At 39.1% G+C, this 21061-nt stretch overlaps 1 protein-coding gene across 7 annotated transcripts in view; it reads right to left on the minus strand.

The window, feature by feature from the left end:
* The window catches only part of ANKS1B (ankyrin repeat and sterile alpha motif domain containing 1B), a 398399-nt gene that overhangs the window by 21594 nt on the left and 355744 nt on the right, over positions 1-21061 (minus strand). For 5 of the 7 annotated variants that reach the window (XM_077783569.2, XM_077783570.2, XM_031507475.3 and 2 more), the window contains 3 exons: positions 11351-11425; positions 6109-6237; positions 1982-2053 (listed from right to left, as the gene is read on the minus strand). In XM_077783569.2, coding sequence (XP_077639695.1) covers positions 1982-2053; positions 6109-6237; positions 11351-11425 — 276 coding nt within the window. The remainder of the gene's footprint in view (positions 1-1981; positions 2054-6108; positions 6238-11350; positions 11426-21061) is intronic. The other 2 variants (XM_031507479.3, XM_031507463.3) reach the window with 2 other exon arrangements.

The raw sequence follows: 21061 nt of genomic DNA on the forward strand, positions 1-21061 counted from the left end.
ACCTTTTCACTCCTTTTTCTTGTAAGTGAAATGTACCTTTCAATACATTTAAAGTAACGTGACTATAACAGAAAATAGCTTTTCAATGATAACCCAAGGTTACTTAAATACAATAATGAACATCACAACAAAATTTCAGGATGACTTTGGACAACCTGGACTCCCAATTTGCCGACAGCAACCTTCAGGAGACATCCAGAAGCAGAAAGTTTTGGAAAAAATATACATTTTTCTCACTGGGAAACAGGCTAAAATATGTTCCCATTAAGTCAAAGGTTTTTGCTTTTGACTTGAATAGGAACATGATTAAAAGGACTACATAGAATAGATGAAATCCTGATAAAAAACTGTTTTATTCAATTATCTTTGCAATGAAAAAACCCTCAAACCACAAAATAAACACTCTCACAGAACAATTGTTTCAAAAGAGAACGTAAAAAAGAAATGTACATAAACCCCACCACTGTATTATGTAAGTGTCCTGTATGGCACTATAGAAAACTAGCACAACTGCATTATTTATTTTATATAGGAAATGTGTATTTTAAATTACATATGTTTTCAAACACTTCATTTTTTTCAGTTGTATAATTTTAATTGGCTAACATTATTACTTATAGAAATATATATTAAAATGCCTATAAATTATTTAGAGTGCCTTTTTTGATGTTAAGCCTTCTAGTTCAGTCAGAAAACTTACTGAAGTTGTCATATGCTACTACAGTGCCAAATTCTGCCCTAATTTCTCCACAGGCATATGCCTAAGGAATTGAACTGCTAAGACTGACAGTTTCAAAACTGGATTGGAAGATGGTATGCCTCAATTAAATCCCCAGAACACGTGTATGTGACTGTAGATCTTCTCTCTGTGTCAAATTTTTTGGGTTTTTTTCAGAGGAGTTTAAGCCCAGGTAAGGAATGATAAGCATGTAATTAGCTGAAAAGCCTCAGATCTTCAGGAAATCTAGTAATTGTGAACTACTGCCAGCCCTTAGCTAAAAACAGTTTGCATGGAAGTCTGTGTGCTGCACACATGTAACCAGCAGGAAATGGTTGTCTGATTGCATGAATTTTACACATCTTCCAGCTTTCTGATCTGAATGCCATCTCTTGTGCTCAGAGACATCTTGCATAAGAGACATATGATACACAGAAGAAAAGATTTTGCTCATTCATCTAGGTAATTGTACATGTTTGGTAGATTAGCAAACAATTACTTTCTTCATTAATTAATCATGCCAGCCCATTATATGTTCATCATGGCTGTGAACAGGTGTGTTCTTATTACAACTACAGCTGGGAATAAATCAAGCTATGGCTTGTTTTGTGTTTCCAGCAGCAATGTTTCTTGGAGATACACTACTGTAATTTTCTACAAACCAGTATCAGGCTAAAGAGCCACAAGAAAACATATTCTTAACAGTGTGAAGGAAACCTAGCTGCTGAGTTAGACCCCATTCCACCCTTTAATCAAAAAACATGTAAGTAACTCATAATTAAAGGAAGTACTCATGTGAGTAAAATTATCCATCGGATTATGTGACTGCTGGATTAGACCATACATAAAAAGCAATGTGTTTGATAACATGTTATATATTTACTACTACATATTTAACATTGAAAATTCAATCTAGATTATAATATAAAAACTGTAAATTCTGTTTATAAAACAATTGGCTATGCACATGCTTATATTGTGTGGAAGTACTTTGAAACATACTCAAAGATTCATGGGAAACATAATACAAACATTTGGGGTTTTTTGTTAGATACAACATGCAAAATAAAAATTTATCTTTAAATTTTTGTATTACTTCAAATTAAGACATAAGACGGAATAGATTTCCTATTGAATATCAATGTAAAAGCAAGGAAAGGAAATGGGTAACAGTACATTACAAAAGCAAAAAGGGTACAGTACAAGCAATTATAGTTATTTAATACTATTACAATAGAGAAAGGAGTAGGTTTACAAACTTACCCTCATCTTTGCACATGCATCCTGTGTTGACTCAGTGCCTCTTAACTCCTTTACCAGCATAGAACCTAAATACTAGAACAAACATACATTGAACTTAGATTAACTGAAATTCCAGAACTGACAGACATCTGCAGAAATGCACAAAACATGTTTTAAAAAACCTAGTGGTAGCAATCAATTTCTTAAGATATTGCTTTAGATCTTTTTCACTCTGCAGTTCTTTTAAATCATTTAAACTAACGTGTTAATCAACCCATGAAACAAGAATGCACAGCAACAAGTGTATTGAATCAGCTGGAGTTCTTTGAAGCAGTATCTGAAAGTCTTCTAGCTTATCATTTTAGTTACTGAAACAACGAACAAATACTACAGCTTCCATCTTAAAAAAAATTGATTATGAAATGGAGAATTTGCTTTTTTTAGCTGCCATCTGCCAAACTCCTATTGTTATGTGTGCAATCACGTGGATGAGAAGGCCAGCAGTGATCTTAACCTCAGTGTTCTCAATCTGTAACTAATTTACGTGCAAATAGAGCCCGATGTCAGCAAAGATAGACAATAAATCTGTACTAAAACTAGCATAAACCATTATTTCTTCCTAAGGAAAGGCTGACCCTGAACTATTATTTTGAAGCCCTTAGTGATCTGGAGGAGGCTGTGTGAGAGGAAGCAGCAGGGTGCTGTCTCCTGGCTCAGCTCACTGGAAAGCACCATGAGAATCACTCAGAGGAGCCTGCTCATCTCCAGGGGTAACAAGGCAGGCAGTGCCTCAGCGACACAGCCCCTCTCCCTCACTGTGTCACTTGGCACACACAGTTTGAGCTCTCCTGCACCCTGACAGCAGCCTCTGCTCCCCTGAGGTCTCAGTACCCCCCTGCACCATGGTTGAATGGTGCTGCTCCTCCAGGGATGGAGCAGGCTGCATCATCCCTGCCATTCCCACCTAGCAGTGAGGGCTCTTGTTATGGCTACCTGGGCTGAACCAGAGCCACAGCACGCTCTGCACTTCTCCTGTAGATGCTGCAGGCGTGCACACCTGTGGGTGTGCATGTGCTCCTAGAACTCTGTGCAAACGGGACCTTTCTGAATTTCTGCATGATGTCACATGCAATTCCGGCTCAACTGAGCAGAGAGCACAGCAAGGCCCCTTTCACCTGCACCTAATCTCTGTATTTTCACAAGGCCATGGCTTCTCCTAAGTCTCTGGTTCTAAGGGAGAAACATGGGAGCTGAAGATAAGTCATGCCACTGTGAAAATATAGTAAGTAGGCTGCAGGAGGAGAGAAAGCGCTGTGGAGAGCACTTTCCAGAGGATGCTGCAACCCACCACTGCTGACCTGTCTCACTCTACCAGAATGTCTCCTCTTGGAAACAGCCTAAGCTGTCCTAACCAGATGGTGAACCAGCTTCAGCTTTGACAAAAATGTATCAAAAAGAACTTCAGTTACAGATGAATGCAAGCTGGAACTGAACACAGAGTGTACTGGTTCAGTTGTCTAGTCTCCTGACCTAAACTGAGATTTTTTTTTTAAAGCCTTCAGTTTACACTGTGTACAGCAGGAGTTCCTGACCTGCAAGAAAATGCATAAATATTTCCATGTAGACAGGAGCCAACACAGCAATTAGCAAGAAACATTTTATAGGGCATTATAAATGGGCCAGTGAGCAACATCAAGACTAGCAGATAAGCACAAGCATAAAGGAATGAATGAAGGGCATTCCTAGAGGACTGCAGATGTGAAAGATTCATAGACTGAGCAGCTGTGAGTCCAGCTGGGGGCTTGCTAGTGATGTGAATAGGGCTTTGGGCATTAATTTGATGGGACAGTTTGATGTTGCCCTTGAAGAAAAACAACATATTTAGAGCAAGCTCTGAAATTAGAAGAGTAAACAAAACCATATTGAACCTAACTGTATTTTTCTCCGAATCCTGCTGTCTTGACACGTTTGGAATCCTTAGCCTTCTCTGGGCAGGTTGCAATTAATGTCTTCAGTTTTTTAGTTGTTTGGATGAATGGTTGAGTGTTTTTTGTTTTGCTTTGGGGGTTGTTTGGTTTTATTTCTCTAATTTTTTTATAGACTACAGTAAAATAAATTGTTTTTTCCTTGAAAGCTACTAGTTGGTCAGGCACCACAGTAAAAAAGCAGTGCTTTTTGCTTACTGCAGAAACGGAAGAAAGAGAAGGAGAGCACCTGTCCCATCTGCACAGCAGCAAAAAGCCTCAGCTGAAGGCATTCAGAAATGCTTCCCAAGGTGGACTGTGGAATAGACACACAAATCACAGCAGTACCATCCAATTTAGTTGTCAGAAAAATCTGAAACACTTGGAAGAAATTTTGCTTCCTTTTGACTTTCTGTGCTTTTGGAAACAGTCCTTCTCAAACACCCAGGGCATGTGGGAGCAATACACATCCAACAGTTTAACTGATTGATGTGGCATAGAGTAAAAGCTACCCCAATTATAACTTACAAGCCCGGGTTTTACTCTATAAAGCTGAGGTCAATACAGCTCAAGGAACTGAAACAAAGGGATGACACATGGTCCTTAGGAAAGGAAGGTCTTTCCTCAATCACCACTAACTTGGATATTCCTGGTTATTCCAATTTCATTTCTTTAATGATCCATCTTTGAATCTACTAGAAAGTTTACATTAGATTATGAATTTCCTGCTGGATTATGTAAAAAGAGAAAAGGCACTTGAGATGAACATGTTCACTTCACTGAGAACTACAAAAAATATTTCAAGAACTAGAAGTTGCTAACCTTCCTTTTCAATCTGAAGTGAGCAAGGAGGTTTTGAACAGCAGGAGAGCAAGGCTGAGAGCAGTGAGATGGTCCTTGACCATCTTGCTGAGGAAGGCAGAAGTTCTAGTTACTGTCCAGGGATGATCACTGCATGCATGGCAATTTTTAACCCCATGAGGGTCTGATGGAAGATACAGATGTGCTCCAGAAAGACAAGTCTGTAACACTCCTTCTGCCCCTCCTCAGTGGAAGCCAGGCTCTGTCTCAGCAACCTCCAACTGTTCCCCAAAATGCAGCAGAATTTAACAAACAGAGCATTATCCTAAAAAGCACCAAAGATCCAAGGCCCTTCAAGTGAAGAGGATCTCAACCCCACGTCCTGGACCAGCAGTTAATCCCCAGCTATCATCCTAAAGTCGCTGCAACTACTGAGCCCCTTTCCTTTGTACATAAGCCAGCCATAAGGTGGCCACCTCCAGAGAGGATACACAGTGGGCTGGCAGGCACCTTCAGCAGCTTCAACAATGCTTTACACCTTAGTCAGAAGGGGAAATGCGAGCATTTAAAAAGGTGGGCTGAAGCTCCCCAGAAGCTCCAGTTCCCCCACCCCTGTTGACAGGGAACTCATAATTTCAGAAAACTGTTTTTCATTAAAAAAAAATAAAGCCTTCCAATGACTTTCTGTACTGTGGGAGACCTTTCTCTCCTCCACAAACATTTATAACAGCCAGAGAAGACTAATTCTGCTTAGCTGTAGAGGGAAGATTCATTTCTCCAGGGATGGGAAGTGGTAACTGCCTGAAGCCACATGGAGGTAAAAATAAGTATGGCCTGCCCTGATGGATCTGACGCTATGGGTACTTCAAGCAGCCATCAGGCTGGGAGAGGTCTGAATGTGCCCTTGTTCCATAGATGGAAAACACTTGGGACCTTCACCTCCTTTTTCTCCATTTCCTTTTCCCAAAACACTTGTATAAAGTTCAGGTGAGGCAACACTTACTTTAAGTGCTGTGCACACAGCATTAAGGTAGGTATGAGGATCCCATATTATGTTTTGTTATTCTTTCATAACTACTATTTTGTAAGAGATGAAAACTATGGGCATTTGCTTTCACTGTCACTTCAACAACACTTAGCTACTTACTCTTTTTCTAACACTAATGCCACATGGACTGCAGTGTATCACACAATTCATAACAAAAAAGTACTGTGCATCCTTGTTTCTCATTTATTACAATTACAGCATTTCAGAAGTAGTGAACTGTCTCTCTAAAAGTGAATGAAAAAATATTATAAATGAAATTAAAACACAACAGCCTATCAAAATCCAAGTTTAATATATCTACCCCAAATCAAACCACCATATTTATCAACACTTACAAATGCTTTATAATCGCATGACTGGAAGATGAGTTTCTCTGGATGATGTTGCCAATATTGTACAGGCGTTGATGCTGTGGCTTCATTTGGAGGTCGCAAGGTAATTGAAGGCTCTCCCCAGTCTCCTGTCTGAAAATCACAGTTGTTCAAGATATAAGAGTATGTGCAGGAAAATTCACTATAAAGTAGCCCTCCACTGTTGTGCTCAATTAACAAGTATTTATTTTCTACACATAGAGCCATATTACTAAAATAAGGGAACACAACTCCTACATTTTTCATTATTTAAATTATAATTCAATGTCATCTACTGTAGTGTTTAATGAGGCTTTAATTAAATCTCTGCTTTGAGAATAAAATCATTAGACACCGGAAACATTCCTTAAAAATAAGTGTTTACAATACATATAATAGGATGAGAGCACTTGAAAAAAATAATTAGAAGCACAAAAATGACTTTCACAAATTCTGATGTGTGTTTTACAAGATTTCTGCACAGTTAATACACCTTCCATTATCCGGCACATATAATCAATAACTAACTTTCTTAAATGGCTAAATAACAGAGACTTTGCTTTGATCTGAAGACTTATTATACATTCTTCAAACACATGAGGCATTCTTTAATCTCTTTACGAATATTTACTTTGATCACCTTCTCTTGATGCCTCACTGTGGAGGTACTCACATTGCCCTTCCACATTCATCATTCTCATTGATACAGGAGATTGCCTTTCTGAGCTGTCATCTCCCTTCTTTCCTCAAAGCTCTCAGAGAACATAGGTAGGAGTGCAGTTTGCTGCCAAATCCCTCTGCAGCACACTTCCCTCCAAAAGAGCCAGTGTAGGCATCAGTGCAGGAATGTCCCCAGCCTGGCAGTGCTGGTCTGGGTCTCACTTGCCATTTGGTCATGGCTCCATAGGACCTGAGCTGACCTCTCCTTAGGGGCTCCTTCTACCTTGCAGATCCATGCTGCAAATTACCCACACATGGATTTCTCCTCTTCCTAAGCCCTCTTCCCTCTGCCATCACTCTGACTTCTCTCCTATCCTCTCTGGTCTGGACTGCCTCTCAAATCCGCTCTTCTTGCAACTCTGTCTTTTTGCAATTACACTTGTCTTTCCTGATCCTCCTTCTTCTCCTGCCCATTCTCTCTCAACCTATTTTACCCTTTCCTATATGATTATTTTAGTTTGGATTACGTTACTTCTTTCTTTACCTTACTTATCTCTGTGTATTTTCTATGTATGTCATATTGTTAAAATATATGTTGAAACTAACAAGGAATTGTTATCAGCATTTCACACAGAACATGGCTAGAAGTTTAGACTTTTATAGCAAAAATAAATTAAGCATCAAAAACACATGAAAAAAAAATCTTATCAAAGACATTCAAAGTCTTGCAATCTATCACATCTTACTAATTAAGTCAGGACAGAGTAAACAGAACAAGTACATCATTTTCATGTGTCACAAAATAACAAAATGACACGCGTTTGCACAGCTCTGCAATGAAAAGCAAGAGATAAATCTGGAAACATCAACATTACCCTGCCAATATGACAACTTCAAGCAAGAGAACATCATAAAACAAATCGAACCTAGTTAGTTACTGGTGGCACCATTAGCAATTCTACCAATTACACAGTACTGTAATTTCTGTTTTGCCTAGTTAAGTTGCCTATATGCCATGGATATGACTTCAGCATCAGATTTTGAAAGGAAAGCAGCAGGAGAAATTACTCCAATTTTTGGCAGTTTGTATCCACAAAAGTGAATCCTTCTGGCTGCTAATGCATAAAAACTTTCTATCTTATTTAATCTGAAGGGGGAATCTGATTTCTTTACGAGGCAGCTCTTCTCATAAAATAAGATTTCCAGCATATTACAAGGGGTGAGGATCTGCATCCTTATTAGCTGAATCTGTCTTTCACAACAAGAGAAGATGGATTGCACCTATCACAAATTCTCACAGTGTGCTCAGCTGTCTCTTATGAACTGTCCAAGGCCACAGCTAACAGACCACTTGATTTAGTTCTTATTTTCCTCCCTAATAAAGACACACTCCTGCATGCTCTGTGTAAGGAAGCAGAGCTCAGGAGGCACATCCTGGCCATTTAGCAAAAGGTTCCTGTGTGGACAGGGAGTAAATTCAGGATAAAAAAGCTACAAAAGTACATCTTTTGACCACCCATTTCTCTATCAAGGGATGGCCATGAGGCAGGAACAGAACTCCTACTGAACAAGTGACCAGGGGTAGTGCTCCAAACCCTTCTGTTGCACTGCTCAGCAGGTGGCTTTCCTCACATGCAGGAAAGGGATAGCACTGGCAAATTAAGCAGGGTTCATAAGGAGTAAAGTGAGTACATAATTTTACAGTTTGTTTCCCTTTTGCACATTAAGTATGAAAAGCATAGAGAACGGCATTACTGTCTGTAAATAAAGGGCAGGAAAAGGGGAACAATGATTAACTCTTGTTTTGGCTCAGTTTGATAAAGAAATGAGAAATAAGCTTCAACCAGGCTAATAAAACTTGTGTATGAGACACTTAAGAGTGGGACTGTGTGGAGACCATGCTTGTATCCATTGAATGCTCTATAAATAAAATCATCTTACTACCTACTCCTTTTAAATTAGACAAAACAGAATTGCCAAGATTTCTATATATATCTCTAGGATGTTCTACACATGCAATAGAGCTGAGGTTAGGGGAATGCAGACATACAAGATTTCTGCTGTTCCTGACAGACTACTGCCTCTGGAGACCATTTATGTACTTCCATGTGTCTTGTAGAAAGAGCAGCTACTAAGAAAAGTGCATAAAATTAAACAAATAGATATAGGTTATTATGATGAATGGACAAGATATTATACATAGTCAAAATTTTATTTTACAGTTGTATCACTGGTGTTTTTTAATATTCAGCAAAAGTTTCTTACCAAACTCCTTAGACTTTTAAACAGTACTACTGTTAGTATTCACAACCTATCTAGACTGAGCTGTAACAAGGTGGTCTCCAAAGCCCAGATCCATGAAGATGTTTAGAAGTGTAATCCCTATTACATATTCACCATGCAATTTCCTTTCTTTTCTTTTTTTTTTTTTTTTTTTTTTTTTTAGGGAAGAAACACTTTTAAACAGGATTTAGAGATCTAAATACATTCATAAATCTGTGTCTAAAAACCTCACCAAGAGGAAAGGGAATTCTCATCTAACTGGCTCTATTCAGATACTGAAATTCTGAGATTTAGGATGTGATGATGACAGCTAACATTAAGTAAAATACAAAATAGGACCATCTTTGACCTGGAGACGACTTGAAACCACAAGGCTCAAGCCATGGTGGAAAAATATTAATTACTAGTCATAAATCTGAGGAGTTGATGTGGAACAATTTATGGGTGATATATTGAGATTCAGGTCCTTCATAAGCACCTAATACACTTCTCAAGCAGTACAGAAATGTTAATAAATTGCTGTGCAAGACCAACTATAATGTTTGATTTAAGTTTTAAAAATAGATATGATAGGATAAGGATTTTCTGGTTTGAATATTTAATTTGCAATTATAAGAAATAATCAAACATTTAAGCTTATGTATTTTTTATGACACAATATACGGATGGAGATATTTATCTCTCTGATGAAGTAGAAAGGCAAGAGATAATTTCTTCCTCATCTAACTTTACAGCTCATCAGACAGCTGTGCAATTTATCACATGTTTTTTTCTGTACTGCCTGCAGTTTAGTATTCTAACCTCCCTATGACTGTAACTAGAACCTTTCCTCTCTTTGGCCTCAGTCAACTTGAAAAAGAAGATTTTTTTTTGCTACACATCTTGCAGATAAAGAATTTATAATCAGAAAATGGTCTCAAGGCAGGTGTCAGAGTTGTTAAGGATTCAATCCTTTTGCAATGACAACTTTTAATAGCCTTAAAGACCAATACCTTGTGCTCTTGCAGGGTTTCCTAACCCCAAAAATGGGCAGAAATGCACTTAGTGCTCTAGAAAGGGTCGGATGCTTGATGTCAAATGAGCTAAAGAAGCAGACTACAGCTATTATTTTCTTTACAATTTTTTCTACAATTGCCGCACATTTTCCTATCTCATCCATTCTCTGAGAAGTATATTTGACTCATATTAAACGCACCTGGATGTAGAGACAGTTGCAGCTAAGAAGTAACCTCAATAAATCTGCTATAAAAATCTAACACCTCCCTTGTCTTTTTATAAAAATGTCACATTAAAAAGCCTCTGCGCTAAAAGGAAGAAAAAGCCAAGAAGGCCTGGTTTTGAGTGGTTTGAATGTAGTTATTTTTAACAAGGACCACATCTTATAACTTTTCACCTGTTAAGCCTCATGCCTGGTTATGGTAACATGTATTAGTCACCATGACAACAACAAACTGGAGCACACATGGATACAACAGTTCTGGCTGAAAAAAATTATAATTGTTTTCCTGTAAAAAATTTAAATGTTCTGCAGATCCAGTCAAATCCTCATTATTTGCTTGTCTTTTAATTCCTAGAGGAAGACGATTTTTTTAGCTCCTAAAATGTTTGGCTTTGGAATAATGGAAACAGGTTCATGGTGTACTTCAGATTTAAAATACTTCTGATGCTCGGTGGCCAAAATGACCCCTCTCTGGCAGAAATGTTCCAAGGAGAAATGACAGAATGAGGAGAAATCTACAGCTGCTCTCAAATACTTTGCTGAACAACTGGCTGCCGTCCTTGCCACACTGCAGTATGGACCACTAGGTTTGCTCTCACCCACGGCTGCCACCGAAGTGACAAAATCTCAGGGCACCATCAGCGTTTCCTCCAACTCGCCCGAAGTGCCTCTGCAAAGGCACTGTGCAACCTCAGCCGGGCAAAGCCTACGGACCGACACAGAGAGGGCAGCACGACACACGGCGGGGGCGAAACTGTGCAAAGCCAGCTGTTTACACGGTTTCCCGCTTTGCAAGAGGGAGCCCACAGAAACACGAGGAACAGAATTCAAAGCTCCCCCTTGGGCGAGACGGCTGCTGGCGGTGTCCTGCGCGCTCGCACAGCACGGAGCCGACACACGCTAACCACAGGCACGACACACGGATGCTGCACACACGGTCCCCGCACACGGCTGACAAGGTACGGACTGCTCTGTCATCTCAGCGACACGACACCCGGAGATAACACCACGGCAACAGACTGTACATCCAGAGTGACAACACAGCCATTCATCGCTGTATCTTACATTATGAACCTGATGAATCGATGAGAAAGGATATCCTGCATTCTGGTTGGTCCAGATCTCACAGACCGAAGACTGCTAATATAAACAGAAAACTGTATCTCATCTTGTAAATATTAATGCACTGCAACTGCCAAAAGGCAAGAGTAATTAGGAAAAGGCTTGCAACAATAGTAAAGAAGGAAGTAAAACAGTTGTACAAAGTAATTATTTTATTTATTTGATGACAAAATATTTTTGGACTAACTGAAAAGAAACATAGCTTATTCAGAGACTTTAGAAGAGCTTTCAGACTAGGAGTACAAGAAAACAATTTTGTCAGAAGTGCTCGTGATGTAGAGATAAATAGAAACTGCCTAGAGCAGAAGAAATATTGGTTACTTTCAGTTTTTGGCAGGGAAGAAGTCTGAAGTCAATGTCCCAAGTAAGTTTTGAGACTTAAATCTCTGTCTGTTGGAGACATTCACAGGGAGAAAAGAAGGGAAAAATATGGCAACACAATCAACAGGAAAAATACATTTTCTTTATAAAAATTACCAGAAATGAATGCATTGCAATTTAGTGAAACAGCTGCCCACCATCTCCTTTCAACAACAGTTTCTTTGCATACTAAGATATAGATAATATTACCTTTGGTATTGACCATGACCCCAGTGCATAAACGAAAGGTTTCAGCCTACCCTCTACATTATCATACAGAGAATCTGTAGTAGTAAAGCAATCATACTGTAGCATCTCTAGCAAAAGCAGCAGAACTAGGCAAGCACAGCATTCACCAGCATCTTTTATATATTTCCTTGTTTGGACAATCATCAATAAGGCATCTGTGGCACCTCAGCAAAAGCTAAGATAACATTTTACAGTAGCCAGGCAACTGAAACAAAGCATCAGACATAGGATCTGCCCACGCTATCTTCAGCAGCCAGCAACAAAAGGCAATAAACAGACATGAAAAATGCAACTGCAGCATCCAGAAGAGATAGCAATTAATATATCAGTAACTTAACAGCATCAAGAATGTGCATTGCTGGTTTTTGTCAGCAGCAGCAGGAATTTTGCACTAATGCTCAAATCAAATCAAAGAAGTGCAAGTCTTAAAATACGACTCTTGCTCTTACCTTTTGTGGCCTGCACCCTGGCTGATGACAGAACAAGTTACCACTTCTATATACTGTCAGGGAAGCCTGGCATCCTCTGGACTGACTACAGAGTGCTGCCAGACAGCCTGGTGGCTGTCTAATGGCATTAATTGTCCCTTATTTCCTTCATTATCTGAAATGCATGAGCACATATCCCTTCCTCCAGCTTCAGTACTCTTAAAACTTTCACATATTTGGTTAATTCCATCTCCCTCATCTTGTTTTTGAAGTTCTTAGCTTCTTTCCTGATATGCAGGTCTCTACATTTTGATAGCATTAGCTAATTAAAACTTTGACTTTTTTTCAGTCTTCTACCTCATCCCCTCCAACTTGCTACAGACTAGTCCTCCTCCATGTGATGAACACATAGTCTCAGTGCAAGACCAGCAGCAAAATACTGCTGCAGCTTCTACTGCTGTGCCAGCCTTAGGACATTGCACTAGTGGTTACCAATGACCTCCTACAGTGTATGTCAAGAAAACTGACTTCTGGATATTCTGGCCATACCCATTGCTGTGATACCTATATCCGTTTGCCTGAGGTGGGGAAGATTTCTGAATAGGAATCCATGGCAGAAGACTGTGCCTCTGGTTTTCAGAAGAGCAAAGAGAAGGCATTTCCATGCTGGTGCAGCATGCCCAAACATCTGGTAATCAAGGCAGTAAAGAAAACCGATGGCACTGCTATTTGTACACACCGAGGTATTGAAAGCAGGAGGGGATGCAGCAGGATGTTGCATGCTGGCAGATGTTTTATTTCTCCCCGGCACTGGCAAGGGGTTGCCATGATGCTGCCACATCATGCAACCAGTTCTCAGCATCATGATATTCTTGAGACAAAAGTGTGCTCATAATTACTGCCCCTCTCAAGGACTTGCCTTTAGGGATTGGCATGGGTCCTCAGCCAGCTCAGTCCTTCAGCTGCCCTGGTGCTAACTCAGGGACAGGTAACCCTGCAGCAGTGAGTGCCCAGGCTTCTTTTAAAAAGAGGGCAGTGAATTAATCCTCTTTTACAAATGTCAGTGGTACTCATCCTGCCCCTCCCTCCCCAGCCCATCTTTTCCCAAATGGAAGCACACAAGTTTTGGGTGCAAGTCTCTGCTGCAAGAACTGTTCAAGTGAACTTCCCTCAGCAAACAGACTTGCCTCCAGAATTACATATTTGAAGGACTTAGGCTTAAGTGAAACCATCTTTAAATACAATCAACATTAAATCAAGCAGACCAGCAGAGACTGAGAATTTCCCACAACTCCACAAATGCCCAATCAGAAGGGCAGCAGTGCAAAACTCATTCCTCAGTTTTGCTTTCATTAATGTTTAAATGATTAAGGTACTGAAATTCAGTGCAGATGGAACATTAATTTTATGTATGGTAATTAGTTCAAATTCAGAAATCAACCTTTTCCTTGCACTATTGTAGAAATATTTAGCATTTACTATATACATAGTTTATATCTTCAAAGTACTCAAAGTTTTAATGAATTATGAAATATCCAGAAGAAGTGCCTAAAGTTGCATATCCCTATTGTGTAGAGGAATGAATCAAGGCAAGGAAAAAGGTTAAGTGATTATCTGAGGCCAAAAAATAGGCAGTAGAAGGAAGAATTCAGATTAGGCTTCAAACACTCACAATTTTCAGCTCCCAAAACATATGCTCTCAAAAAAACTCTAAAGAATTCAATCTGTGCATAAACTTCCACCACAGTAAACACAAATACACTTGGGCACCCAATACCACTGACACAGAAGTTCTGTGAAAGAGTTTAACGAAGAACATTTTCCTAAGTAATATGTTGAAGAAGAGCAAAACAATAGCATCATCTATTGCCTGATTAGTATCAAAAATGCCATGATCTTAATACTTTCCAAAAGATAAATGCTTACGAGTAATGTCACAGCAAGACTCTGCTATCATATCCTTTTTGTGGTGTCCCACGCATAAAAGGTTTCCCTGTCTAGTCACAGTGGAACACAACTCTGACATGCAGGAGAGGAAAGGAAGGGTGAAAAAAAATTATCCAGGAAAAATGTTAGGCTTCCTCCTTATAGACTAGGAAAACATGACTGATAATCTGAAGAAGGAAAGAAACTATAAGACTGATCACAGAAATCATATGCTCTCTAAGCAGGGGAAAGTGGCAGAAAAGAATACCTGGACAGCTCACAGAGGAGCAGCAGGGGCCGGGTTGAAGGCAGCCCAGATGTATTCATTACACCTCAATGAGTTTCACTCAATGGCATGTTAGGAGATGTTAAAAGATTTACCTAAATTAGGAGTAATTATCCTTGAAAAATCACAGAAGATACTAAAGGACCAAAGAAGGGCTAAAAGACTATTTAAGATGGGAGAAAAGGAAGGTTCAGAAGGTTATAGCCAGCCTAACTGCAGGGACCAGTAAGTGACTAGAAATGTTTAAAAATCTAGTCACCACCCCGTGGTTCTCATGACCTTCTGACATCACTCCTGGCCACCTGAAATAAACACTCAGGAATAGATGTATGCATGTGCATATTTATATCTATGGATACATTATAGAGAATAACAAAGAAAAAGTGTAATACTGCCTGCCATGTGCTACCAAGACACTTTCTATAAGCCAAGAAAAATTCAAGATGTTCACAATGAGGTCCTTCAGTATGAATCATCTCAGATCAAATTTCCTTCCTGTGTTGGAAAACTGGCCGATTAAATCAGCAGCAGCAAGGAGAAGTACAGCAAGACTTGGACACTGTGTGACTCCTGATGCAGCATGTTTCAAGAATGATTATTGGTATTTAAGCACAAATGGACTGAACATCTTGAGGCAATCTGCAAGGACCTGCTTCATGCTGTGGCTTGGAGGAGTGCCAGTGCTCTCTAAGGAGGATCCAGAAGTGAGGGACTTCTCAGAATGGGGTAAGAACTCTAAACAGGTCTGATGAACTACAGATCAGTCAGACGAAATTTGGTAGGATTACACAGAGAAAATAAAATAGCAAAGAAAGTGAAGCAAAGTGATTTAGGCTGGGGGAGGTAAAAAAAGATCTGAAAGTTTCAATACACTTCAAATTAAATAGAGCAGTCTTAGCAGTCTTTAAAAAGAATAAGGATATAAATCACAGGATAATTCATGCTGCAAGGAAGCTCAGGAAAACTCCACTCCAGCTCTAGCTGAAGGCAGGAGCAGCTGAGATGAGATCAGATTGCTCAGGGCTTCATCCTGTCAGGTCTTGAAAACCTCAAGGACAGAGACTGGACAGACTCTGTGAACAACCTGTCCCCCTGCTTGCTGGTCCAGATGGGGAGAAAGTTCCTTGTGGCATCCAGAGTCCCTCTTTCAGTCTTAGTACCCAAAGCTACATCTTCTCCAGCCAGCCCTGGTTGTTCAGACTCTCCTCAGATGGCAATTGCTTCAGTTTCCAACCATCTCAGTGGCCCTTTGCTGAATTTCCTTCTCCCATATGAAAAAACCTCAGGTATTTAGTAAAAGTAGATGCTGCATCCCTGAATGTTCTCAAAGCTCTGGGGAGAGCTTGCCTTACTAACAGAAATAACTGCAAATACTCCTTCTAAAAAAATAAAATCTTCAGAGATGAAGAGAGAAATTTGAAATTTGTATTTCTTTTAGAAAAGCAGAAACTTAAAAGATCACTTTTTATTAGAAGAATTACATGCTTTGCAGTGGTGTATTTCTTCTGCTGCTCCTGAAAATACTTCACATGAAAATTTCCAGACAACAACGGAGCCCCTTGGACTGGCTCTCTTGCAGGCAAGAAGTAGGTGATAGGTGTGAGCTCCTTCTCATTGACAATATCCCTTCTGCTGGTGTTGCCAGCTTCCAGTGCACCCCAGCCTCTTAGCCTTGCAGAGAGGATACATACTTCTGGACAAACACTAATTAAGTTTATGAGACTATAGGTACCTACCTTTCTTCAAAAAAATACCCCCAAACAACAAAAATGCTCTTGCAGAAAAGCACCCCAAACTCTAAGTACAGCTTTTTTCCAGCAGATCAAAAATGCAAATGTTAGGTATTAAAATCCAGTTTTCATAAAATCTTTTCAATGTACACTTTATAGTTCACAAGACTGAGTGTAAAAACCAGCAAATTAATAAAGAACATTTGTCCTTTCCTTGGTGTGGTATTTATGGCTGAAGTTTGGATCATTAATACTGAATACAGAAGAGGCTTCTTTAATTCCATTTGCTGAAGCAGCTTGTAGGTATGATCCACCTCACATGAATTCAGTTTAATATATTAGCTTCTGTAACATTCTTGAAAAAATTCTCTCTCTCTATTCAGGCAGAAATTAAGAAGACTTCTTATAATGTCTTTATCAGTTTACTTGTCCATTGCTCAGAGAAATGTTGGATACCCCATCCATGGAAGTGTTCAAGGCCATGTTGGATGGCCTTTGAGAAACCTGCTCCAGTTGGAGGTGTCCCTGCTCAGAGCAGGGAGTTGGAACTAGATGACCCAGCTCAGTGATGGTTCCAAGATTCTATGAAATACACAATTCTAATGGAATCTAGGGATGAAAATGAGCTGAAATTTACAGATCAAGATACAGCCGTCTATGGTGCTTGCATCTATGTGAATTACAAATACAACTGCCAGCAATAGATTTAGTTAAGCATTTTTCTTTTGATGTTAAATTGAAGGTCATCATAGTTCATTCATCTTACCATATTAAAAATATAATGCACCTAAAATATAAACCTTACAGAATTTTGTTTGGATTTGACTTTTTTTAGCTGGCTGCTTATTTATCCTCACAATTTAAACTATTTTATGCTTATAAAAAAATGAAATAAGTAGCCTAAGAAGTAACGAGAGAATGAATCTAGATGACCATATTTTTGTTTTTATTGCTTCATAAATCAACTAGTAAAGAATTCTGTTATTTTAAGAGTAATTTCAACCATTGATAAAAAAAACCTTCTTCACTGCTTCTTAGATAATCTCATTTTACACACCAGTATTCTCTTGGGCATATTTTTCCTCATTCACAGTAATATTTAAATCCTTCAAAGGCAGAGCAGATGGGAAAACAAACACGAAAAAAGTAAATAAAAAATGTCATGCTGTGGTTTAAAGTTACAAAACTAAAGATGACTATTTTAGGCTCCTTCAAACTTTCTTTCTCATCTTACTCAACCTGCAACATCCCTGTATGTAAGTTTTCCTAGCTGAAAAATGGAAAATATGATTTTAAATTACAGCCCCACAGTGCACTGGAAATACAAATGCATTAGTATCTGTGAAGTATTTGGAAGACACTGCTAAGTTGAAAGTACTATTTCAAAAAGAAGCAAAGTTATTCTACAATTTTAATATAAACCTGCCTTTACTAATTCTGTTTTTTGTTTTTATGACATAACTAATTTTCTTTAGGTAAAGAATCTGTTGTCAGATAATCATTTAAATGATTATCCCCTGCATATCAATCCTAACCCAGCAACAAATTATTATATCTTACAAAATAACATTAAAAGGCAGAATCCCAACAATCAGGACAGATTTACTTCATGCTCACTGTGCAGTCATTACAACGACCTTACATTTAAGCCATCTTGCATTTTAGGAAAAAAAAAAAAGAAAAAAAAAAATTTTAAAAAGCAAGAGTCCTCAGCTCATATGACTGAAGCACCCAGAAAGGCTTTCAAAATTAAGTCTGAGTTCACCAACTCTGGGAAAGAACTTCTCCTGTCAGTCTTTGTGAATAAGTTTTTCAACGTTTTTCAACCCTCTCAGATCTTAAAAGACCTCTTCCTTCCATGACAGCTCTCTGGGGTGCCCCTGTAGGGGCCATGACGAGGTTTATCCCACTAGAAAGGTGCTCGGACTCACTACGGGCTTGTCCTGCCGGAGGCACGCGCAGGCTGGAGCTGTCCCCGGAGCCCCAGGGAGGCTCCTGCCACTGCGCCCCAGCAGGACCGACCTCCCAGCCCCAGGGAACACCTGCCCCAGCTCTCCTCGTGCAAGGAGTGCCACGGGCAGAGGTGCTTCCCACCTCCCTGCATGCCTGCCACGGGAAGGGTGTTTTTGGCCCTCACTCCTGGCTCAGGGCAGGAGCAGAGCTCGGAGCACCATGGCAAGAGGTCTTATGGACCAGTGTGGCTAAAAGCACCACATGCCTGGCACAACAAAAAGCCACCACCTCGGGGCTGGCAGCTGGAATATGCTTGCAGCTAGTACCTAAAGTTTCTCTCCCACCTGGAGAATTGCAAATCCTAAAAAGGTGACATTTTAGCACATGTCTTTTAATGAACTTGCCTATGACTATTTTCAACCTCCAAAGTTCTTCCCTGCACCTATTTCGGGGTGAATGAAGAGCCCTTCAGTGGGACTCCTATTGATTTTAGTTCCAATGTAATCAAGCTTTGCCTGCATTATTTAATGTTTATTTTAAAGGCTTAGGCAATCTTAAGAACAACCTCAGCTATTTTAAACTACGTTAATTTGATCATACTAATCTACAGTTTGCAGGCTCAAAATTCAACATCCACAGCTAATGATGACTCAGACCACTCATTTCTTCCTAGATTTTTTTTTTCTCCTTTTTTTTGGAAAACAAAGCATCTCACAACCTTCTGTATTACCATTTTGCCAGTTATGATTTCTACAACCAGACATCACAGACTTTTGGAGCTGGATGATCAACTGGGGGGTTGGATAACGAAATCTATTCCATTGGGGAATCTAAATTGGTTAGACTCATTGTTTATATTACAATTTTCCCCTTAGGTCACAAATAGTCTGCTAGGGAACTGTAAATGAAGGTACATGCTGGCCTTGAGACAAAACCACCCACATTAAGTAAATTTAAATCAGTGCTTCCTCCAGGAAACAAAGAGTTGTATTACTTACAAGCAGATTTGATTATGGTTTAGAGAACTGTTTAAACACATCTAGCACATCAAAGGAAAACAGATTTAAGCTGCTGTGCTCATTGTTTAAGAAATATAGGTTGATTGATGCAAAGATCAACATGATTGATGACTCCCTGTAACAGTTCAGTGAAAACATAGGCCATAGTAAAGATGAAAATATTCAGTTTCATCAAAATATCTTCAGATTTTATATTTAAAATTAAGGATAAGATAGTTTTATTCTAACATTTTAAAAATAAAATCAAGTTCATGAAAGCAATACAATAAATAAGTTCACAATACCATGTTGGCTTCTCTCTTCAAGGCCACAAAAACACCCACTAATCTGATCATCCAGAACATACCTAAAACTCCCAAAACATCACAGCATCCAAGATGTCTTTATGCACATTTGTGAACTATAGCATCCAGTAAACATGCAGATTCATACAGCGGCATGCAAACAGCCTAGCAAAGAAAGGGTTAAGACAAAAGAACATTCTCAAAGCAATTCAAATAATCCCTCTAGATCATTCTGTATGTGAGAAGTATTGTAGCTGGAAAGCTGGACTGGTGTCAGTTCAGAAGTTGCTGCTGATCTGACACAAGCCAAAGGAACCAGCAAACTGCAAGGAGAAAGTTGCTAGATACAATAAAAACCCCCAAAACCCCACAACACACAGAGCAGAAGTTTTATGCTAAGAATCAGTTGGACCTCCTTTACTTTGCAGAAACAATTATTTTACTTTTAATTTCAAAGAGGTTTTCAAGGAAAAGACGGAAGGAAATATATTTCATTTTGGCAGACCACACATTGCACAAAATAAATTTAAGAATCTATTTTTGGGCTAGAATGGTTGAAGAAATCCCTGATTAGCCTCTTAATGGGGTGAATCCAATTTATTGAGAATGATCACCAGAGGGAGTCATTGACTTTCCCATTAAAGTCAAAGGGAATTTTACATACATCAGGGATGCAGAATTTGGGGGCAGAGCTGAAAAAGACTTCAAACAGATTGGAGTTCAGGGAACAACACAAACCACAATTTTATGGATTTAATCTGAATCCATTTTCCTCTTTGGAGTCTCCAAGGATGACAGCTATATTCAATGGTTAAAATTAGAAAGAAGGCACTGAAGTCATCCATTCAGTGGGTACACACCCACAATACTAACAGAAAAAAAAAAAAACAACAAAAAACCCTAAAAACCACCAAAAAAAAACCAAACCAAAAGAAAAACAGCCCCAAAAACCAATCATCCACTCACCCACCCACCCAAACAAAACCCCATCAACAGAAAAAAAACCCTTAAGCACTTAATTGGTTGTACAGGAGTTTGCAGTGGTCTAATTAACAACTGCTCAGTTTTGTCTTTGGACATGTAACATATCAGTCCTTCTGGAAATGCAGTATTCAACAGCACAAAGAAAATCTCCAGGTGTCATTTATTAGAGTTTGTCATATCTCTTGGGAATATCAGTAAAAGAAAGGAGTGAAAAGGAGTCAGAAAGAATTGTTAGCACAGGGGTGTTTTTTTGTTTTGTTTTATTTTTTGTCTTCACTGCTAATGAGTAAAAGAGGTAGTGAGTATGGGGATTTGTGAACAAAGTGATAAAATGAACTAATTAGACAGACCAGTGTATTCAGCCACAAGCAAGTGTGCATTTTATGCTCAAACACCTAAATTTTATGACCTTCAATAAATATTTTCATGTTAAGA

Source organism: Lonchura striata, chromosome 1A, assembly GCF_050655825.1.
Source record: "Lonchura striata isolate lonStrDom1 chromosome 1A, ASM5065582v1, whole genome shotgun sequence".
Lineage (NCBI taxonomy): Eukaryota > Metazoa > Chordata > Aves > Passeriformes > Estrildidae > Lonchura > Lonchura striata.